Source organism: Nansenia antarctica, assembly GCF_963989245.1.
Source record: "Nansenia antarctica genome assembly, chromosome: 1".
Lineage (NCBI taxonomy): Eukaryota > Metazoa > Chordata > Actinopteri > Argentiniformes > Microstomatidae > Nansenia > Nansenia antarctica.
In genome coordinates, this window is record NC_137674.1 from 31,641,881 (window position 1) to 31,650,358 (window position 8,478).

The 8,478-nt window shown below is 42.2% G+C and overlaps 2 protein-coding genes across 2 annotated transcripts; both read right to left on the bottom strand.

Annotated features, from left to right (window-relative positions):
* Positions 1-1,129: 1,129 nt before the first annotated feature.
* LOC308159791 (cytochrome P450 1B1-like) lies at positions 1,130-2,689 on the bottom strand (the record flags this gene model as incomplete). The annotated part of the gene is made up of 1 exon (XM_080533603.1): positions 1,130-2,689. The coding sequence occupies one exon, from the start codon at positions 2,687-2,689 to the stop codon at positions 1,130-1,132; it is 1,560 nt and encodes a 519-aa protein (XP_080389729.1).
* Positions 2,690-6,068: 3,379 nt separating this feature from the next.
* Positions 6,069-7,643, bottom strand: LOC308159780 (cytochrome P450 1B1-like; the record flags this gene model as incomplete). The annotated part of the gene is made up of 1 exon (XM_080533594.1): positions 6,069-7,643. The coding sequence occupies one exon, from the start codon at positions 7,641-7,643 to the stop codon at positions 6,069-6,071; it is 1,575 nt and encodes a 524-aa protein (XP_080389720.1).
* Between the last annotated feature and the right edge of the window lie 835 nt (positions 7,644-8,478).

Genomic DNA, 8,478 nt, shown 5'->3' on the forward strand with positions numbered 1-8,478 from the left:
TATTATCTCTTTGACCTCCCTGCCTGTGTTGTGTTTTTCTGGACACATGTGCTCCTCAGACAGGCATAAGCCACAGACAGACACTGCTGTGAATCAGGATACAGTATTTATTGTAGTTTGTTGAGCTTGGAGACAAATATTGATTTTATACAGTCATTACACGCATTAGATTACAATATATATTTGGGTTTATAGTGTAATTTTTGTTAAAGAACACAAATAAATGTGTATGTATGCATTACAATAATCTGTATACGGTACTAATGTAAGACAGATATATATATATATATATATATATATATATATATATATATATATATATATAACAGGTTGAATATTAACTTTAAGGTCTAGCCATACTAGAACACCTTATATAACGCATATAGATTTTAGACAGAAACACATTTTTCTATATTTCTGAATGTGTCAGATCATCATTCCTCAAATAACTATGGGGGAAAGTGGCACTCGCCTCACACACGATCTCTCCACATCACTACAACAACAAAGCACTTACAGTCACATGCATTCATAACCACCAGTTTATATGCCAATTTGGGGTGCCAAACTAAATACCCTCATATATATACAACAATAGATGCTTAAGATTTATTACAGACTGTGGGTTTGGGCTCAACATCACAGATCACAATATATTTTTCTATGTCTTACATAAAACTTATGGAGCAATCTATACGGAGATATTTGAGTCATTTTCTTGTTCATGTTTCTTGATGATTGAATTCTACTGTGGCGTAATACTTATGATATTTTAAAAAGATATATTATACACATGTTTCTAATTTCTACAGGAATTCACGAGATATTTAGTAACAAGAATTGTAATGTAATATGTGTTGATATAACCATGTCCTGATTCCAAAAGTAACACCTATCCTAAAGATCAATAAGCTATATAAAAACCAAATAGCATTCAGTAATATGTGACAAAAAGTTATATATACTGTAATCAGTTTCGGTAATGATGATAATAATACAATATTTTATATAAATCTTATTGTTTTACAAAAGCATAAATCGTCACTGTTGAGTACATACCTAATAGTGCATTGGATTGCTGCAGTCCATTTGTGGGTGTGCTTTGTTTGAAAACACTAATCACAGGATTTTATGCTCCATTAAGGAGTTCTCCTCTGAGCTTGGCACAGATCTTGTAGTTGAGCGGCTTCAGTGTTAACCCATAAGAACAGTCCAAGGAGAGGTCCTGAGTGGGTTTATTTTCAAAGGTAAGCTGGTGAATCAAAATAGCTAACAATAGGAAGATCTCCACTTTGGCGATCTGGTCGCCAATACATCTCCTCTTCCCTGCAGAGAAAATCATGACACTGCTGGTTTGGTCCAGGTCTATAGCGCCATTCTCATCCAGGAAGCGTGAGGGGTCAAATATATGGGGGTCCTTCCACTTTAACGGGTCGTGGTTGACAGACCACTGGTTGATGAAGACCACCGTGTCTTTGGGGATGTGGAGGCCTTCGATGGTGACGTCCGACGTGGTGGAGTGAGGGATGGTGACGGGTACGAAGCTGGTGAAGCGCATGGCCTCGTAGATGAAGGAATCCAGGCAAGCCAGGCTGCTTTTGTCCTCGATAGACGGTAGCTTGTCTCTGCCTACCACTTTATCAATCTGCTCTTGCAGTTTGGTTTGGATGTCGGGGTATTTGACCAGTAGAAGAAGCATCCAGTGCATTGCGGTGGACACCGTGTCCTGTCCTGCACCAATCAGATCCGTCACCGTGCCCTCTGTGTGGGCCTTGGTCAACCCTGTGTTGCTAGGTCCGTGATCGATCACACCGATAATGGCGTCGCTCATGTCTCGGGTCACTTCCGGGTCAAAGGTCTCCCTGTGCTCCACTACCTTGTTTCTCACAAAGTCAAAGAACTCTTCGTTGAGGTCTTTGAAGCTCTGGTAGACTCTGCGGACCGGGTTGGGGAAAGACTGAAGCCAGGGCATGACATCAACCAGGCTGCCAGCACCTACCGTCTCGCCAAACTTGTCCATTTTGCTAAGAAGGGTCCTGAACTCAAGGTCATCGTGTCCGTAACGTTTGCCGAAGCACAGGGCACACATCACATTGGCAGCAGCCACCACTAGTGCGTGAGAGGGGTTGAAAAACTGTCCTTCAACACTAAGAAAGATCCTAACTAGCTCAGTGGCCTCTGCCACAATGTGCTTCTCGAACGCTTTCTTCGTCTGACTGTTGGCAGAAGAGAAAGCTCTGATGGTGGTCTGAGCAATTTTCCTGTGCATTTTCCACTGTTTGCTGTAATTAGTGAATGTCAGGCTATTCCCACCTGACACCGCTCGAAAAGACACAAAGTCAGGTCTGCCTGCGAACTCTGTGCTGTGCTGAATCAGAGCCTGTCGTATTGCTGTGTCTCCATTGAGCACCACTATATCATTGCAGCCCAGCCGTATCTGATACACATTGCCGTACTTCTTTGCCAGCCTGGCGAAGGTGATATGAGGCATTTGGCCCAGCTGCATGGCGTTGCCCACCACGGGCCAGGCAAAGGGTCCTGGCAGCCTTCTCTTGAGTCTGAGATTCCTGACCCACAGACAGGCTTCCAGACAGAGGAGGAAAACAAGGGAGGCAACCAGAGCTGGTTGGACCTGTCCACTCCACTCCCTGATGATGCTGCTGCCCTTCACCCCAGACTCCGATGCCATGGTGATTGGTTCTTTTCTTCCCGGTGCCAAGTCTTTGGCAAAATGGTATTCCTCAAAATGTAATAGCTGAAGCCTGTCCTCCCAAACCTGAGTTCAAACTAAGCAGAATAAGATTTTTGGTCTGTTTTTTCAACGATACTCAGCCCTACCGTACATCATGATCCGAAAACGTAGAAAAATGAATTCTACGATACGGACGGAAGGTTTTCAGCACCTCTCCCACACTGCAGTCTCGTCCTCCTCCTCCTCCTCCTCGCTGGCTGGTGGAAGCAGCTCGATCAGGTTGAGTGGTTAGCAGTGGTGCGATGTCCGTCTTCAGATGACCACTTTAGAGGAATGTAGATTTCAGCCTTGACACTCTCCCTTATATATCTCCACGGTGGGAGGGGTCAGGGACTCAGGGGTTTTTATTATCTCCCTCCCCATTGTGGGTCCAAGTGCAGACCTTAGACTCCCATTCATTTCTGTTAGTGGGGGAGATGAAGGGGGGTGGGGGTGGGAGGGAGGTGGGGGGGGGAGGGGGTATGGGGGGCGTTCCAGCTCAGTGTCAGTGTTTTTTTAAACGTAACACTCACCGTTGTCCTGAGACAAGGAGGAAAGCAGTAACTGCTCAGGCCCCACTGCCAAGAACAGAAACAGAGGAAGTTCAGTCTTAGTGGCCAAAGGAACTAAGCAACTGGGCCTCAGCATCAACACAATGCAGGATCGTTTTTTAGAACATGGTCCATTTTGAGTCAACCCGAAAGAGTGAGCAGGGTGATCTTGCCACTGGGGGTGATCTTGAGCCAAAAGGGGTCCCCTAAATAGTCAGAAATAACGTCCAGAAATGACCTTATTGAACAGAAAGGGGCACACTTCTCCAAGTTTTTGAGCATGAGCTTATTTGGGCAAAGTTTGTTAGCTTAAAACTGAGGATTTTAAATTAACAATAAATGCATTTATTTGGATCATGGGAGTATGAGAACCATACAGTCAACACCCAGGAACATAATGTGTAATGAAACTTCTATACTGTACCTTTAAGCTATATATATATAATATATAGTCAATATCACAGCTTGTTTTTAAGTGACATTAGTATGATTGGTGACTTCATGATTCTTACTACATTTCGCCTTGGGTGCAATTTGTTCATAAGGCTCTTGATTACACTTAAAAGATGCAAGGAATACAAACTATGAGATTCCATAACTGAAGGGGAAAACCACTGGTTAATTATGAAAATTCAGTGGAGCATTCGTCATTGAAATGTAGAGAAATTTCCATTCTGTTACTTACATGATTGTATTTTAGAAATCTGGTATTTTTAGACCATGCTCTGCCAACTACCATACACAACACTATGAATAGAATCCAAGATATGATCAAGAAACCTTTGGTTTTTGGATCAGAACACAGACCAGATACTTTTATATGTCCCGTTAAATATATATATATATTTACCCAGAACTATTGTCTGGGTAATGGTCCTTTATACACAGTAAAGTAGATAATGTCGCTCTTAGGCTTGTGGCTCTATTGTGGCTATATCAAAATAGTTTGAAACTCACTTCAAACAGAGACCTCTGGAAATAACACTGGTAATAAGGCCACACAAAGAAATAAAATCTGTTGAAAAGTCTGGGCTTTCTATGATATTCAACAGACATTAAACTGCTATGAAACTCTTCACGCTAATGGGCAAGAGTGATAGCTCTGCTTGTCCTGGGGAGAGGTTCATCAGTTACCTGAGGCATGCTGCCAAACCAGATCACTATTGATATACTTCATTTGTTTCTGATAGTTTATGAAGTGTTTATGAAGTATTATGAAATACTGACAGTTTATGAAGTGTTTATGAAGTATGAAAGTTGATCAACTTTCCATCAGTTTGAGTGTGTGTGATTGCCTGTATATTTGGAGAGAATTATTAATCATTACAATATGTCATGATAATTGTTGTCACTCCTGGCTATCTTCACTTCCACTGTATGCTGTTATATAATAAGATGTTATGTACAAAGTCAAACTGATTGAGTTGGGAGAGTGCATAATTACACAATTACACATAATTAAACAATGTCTTTGACATACCTCTTAGTGATGAGGTGGTTAATAAGTCAATTAAAGAAAATAAAAAACAGAAACAGAGAACCAGTCACAGTCATCCCTTGTCACATCTTATAAACATGACTTTATTAATTCCAAATGTAGCTTATTTTCCAATCATATAAAACAAACAAACAACAACAACAACAACACATTTTCGATGATGAACATTCAACACATGCTGTAGTTGACTTTCTTGGCTTGAGAAAGGCATCGATTTAGAACATCAATTCCTGAATATACATGCTCTTTGACAATGGAGGAATGAAATCGATATATACTGTATAGCTTTCAGAGTCTTGCGGTGTAAACAAACGTGCATTCATGAAAATACATGAACAACTTGATTGATTTGAGTTGTACTCCTGTCTCTCGGGCCACTCTGTTTGGATGGCATGAAATAGTTGCAGTGCCTGTATAACAAAGTGGACCACCAAGGAAACCAGGGCAGTCTCTGGATTTGGTAATCTTCCCCCTATCAATCCCACACTTCAGACTCCTGTAAAAACTCCCTTGTCATCGAAACTCCTCCTCACTTTGTGGAAGACACACGATAGCTACGTTGCATCTGAGATTGCACGTGGTGCAGCACAGCGCATCTGTAACCTTCCACCTATATTCAATGTGCTCATAATGCATTGTGTACAGTAGATAGTGGGTTTGATTATAATACTTTAACATGATGTTCCATAACCTGAAATATATATAAAAATATGTTTTATGTGGCAAAGGTTAAATACATTGATACATCACTGTGTTTATAAGGGCAACAACCAAGTCCCTTAAGAGTGACTTTATAACATTCACAAAAACTCAAAGGCATACACTATATACTGTGATATAGGTTTACATTGACAGTTGAGCATTATTTTAATATCCTGCACATATTTTCATACTTTAACATGCATGATAGAGTATAAAAAGTAAGCTCAACACTCAATATGTATATAAAACAAAAGTAATGTACACTCAAGTACAACTTTTGAGAACCTGTTCCTCTTCAACATCACCCTCCCTGACCCCAAACAACACAGGAGCCTCATTCTCTGCCTACCTAACGTTTCATAACATTTACCTTTAATTATGTTCAATCCTGTATAAAAACAACAACAACAACAAAAACAATGCAAACATAACTTGAGATATTCATTAAATATTAAATATTAAATGTTACAACAACAGCATTCAGTGCAGGTTTGCTAATACTTACTGTTTTAAAAAAAAATGTCATTGGTTGGCAAACGTGTAGTCTTTGCTGGCCTTGAGTCACACTATATCGGGGTTGACATGTTCATGCTGGTGATACCACCCCAAGCAGCTTCCCCCTGAGCTTGGCAGATATGCTGTAGTGGAGGGGCTTCAGCGTGAGCCCGTAGGAGCAGTCTAGGCTCAGGGGCTCTGAGGGGTTACTCTCAAAGCTACACTGGTGCAGCAAGATGGCTGAGAATAAAAAGATTTCTACCTTGGCGATTTGCTCGCCGATACATCGCCTCTTGCCAGTGGAGAAGATCATGACACTGTTGGTCAGGTCTTTGTCAAGAGCGCTGTTTTCATCCAGGAAGCGTGAGGGGTCAAATATATGGGGGTCCTTCCACTTTAGCGGGTCGTGGTTCGCAGACCACTGGTTGATGAAGACCACCGTGTCTTTGGGGATGTGGAGGCCTTCGATGGTGACGTCCGACGTGGTGGAGTGAGGGATGGTGACGGGTACGAAGCTGGTGAAGCGCATGGCCTCGTAGATGAAGGCATCCAGGCATGCCAGGCTGCTTTTGTCCTCGATAGACGGTAGCTTGTCTCTGCCTACCACTTTGTCAATCTGCTCTTGCAGTTTGGTTTGGATGTTGGGATATTTGACTAAAAGCAGCACAATCCAGTCCAACACCGTAGACATCGTGTCCTGGCCGGCTCCAATGAGGTCTGTGATTGTCCCTTCGACAAAGTCCTTGGTCAGTCCGTTGTCCTTTCCGTGCTCTATGACATTGATGAAAGCGTCACTCATGTCGCGCGTCACGTCGGGGTCGAAAGTGTCTCTGTGCTGAATGACTTTGTCTTTCACAAAGGAAAAAAACACTGTGTTTAAATGTTTAAAATTCTGGTAGACGCTGCGGATTGGATTAGGGAAAGACTGAAGCCAGGGCATGACATCTACCAGGCTTCCAGCACCCACCGTCTCTCCAAACTTGTTCACTGTGCACAGAAGGGTCCTGAACTCAAGGTCATCGTGTCCGTAACGTTTGCCGAAGCACAGGGCGCAAATCACGTTGGCAGCAGCTATTGTAAACGCATGAGCAGGATTAAAATATCTTCCCTCTGTACTCAGTCTCAGGAATACCTGCACCAGGTCCATAGATTCTGCCACCACGTGCTGTTCGAAGGCTTTTTTGGTCTGGCTGTTAGCTGAGGAAAACGCTCTGATGGTAGATTGCGCAATTCTCCTGTGCATTTTCCACTGTTTGCTGTAATTACCAAATGCCATGCTTTTGCCTCCTGAGACCATTTGAAAAGACAAAAAGTTAGGTCTGCCTGCGAACTCTGTGCTGTGCTGAATCAGAGCCTGTCGTATTGCTGTGTCTCCATTGAGCACCACTATGTCATTGTAGCCCAGCCGTATCTGATACACATTGCCGTACTTCTTTGCCAGCCTGGCGAAGGTGATATGAGGCATTTGGCCCAGCTGCATGGCGTTGCCCACCACGGGCCAGGCAAAGGGTCCTGGCAGCCTTCTCTTGAGTCTGAGATTCCTGACCCACAGACAGGCTTCCAGACAGAGGAGGAAAACAAGGGAGGCAACCAGAGCTGGTTGGACCTGTCCACTCCACTCCCTGATGATGCTGCTGCCCTTCAGGTCTGTGTCTAACAGTGACATGGTGGTTATTTGTACACTTATTATACTGGAAACAGTTATTAAAATAAAAAAAAACAATAAAAAAAAACAATGTTCTATATTCAACACTCAAGTCCAGCATTCACTTTTGTAAAAACTTTAAAAAGTGATAGAAACGAACGAATCCATGCCAAATTAATCAAGTTCTGTTAGTTTAAAGTCCAATATCTCCTGCTGAGGCCATGTTGATAGTCTCCTGGGGAACGAATTTCAAATTAAGCTCGTGAGTTATGATGAAGCTGTTGTCGCTGGTCAATCTTTTCAGGAAGATTTAAGACCTCAGTGCCTAGCTTTGCTTCACCGCTGAGTCTTATATATTTGCAGTTGGTGGGCAGGGCTCTGTATTATTTTCATACTCCTCCCATTGTGGTAACCCTGCAGACCCCACTTTATTATCTTTCTCCTGTTGGACATGGAGGCGCGCACTGGGAACACGAACGCGCAACTGGTGACAAGTTCAGGAGGAAAGTGCCAAGCCGATTCTTTAATTTGCTTGAAAAGCGACAGAGCGATATAGCATAATACATTTTAAATATAGCTTTCGATGAACACTTTTAAAACAATTGGTACTTTGAGGATTCAACGACGCATTTGGCTAAAAAAAGCGCATAACATACAGTACGGTTTGTTTCGCTTTCAGATATTGTTTATGCTTTGTGGTTCTATTACAAAAATAAATGTTTACATACGTTTATAATATACGTATTAAGCCATGCACAAATGATATGCTTATTTAGTTGTAGCCTAATAATCGATAACCTATTAGGGATGGACACGCGTGACTTCATGGAAATATTTTCTTTAAAACTATTTAAAC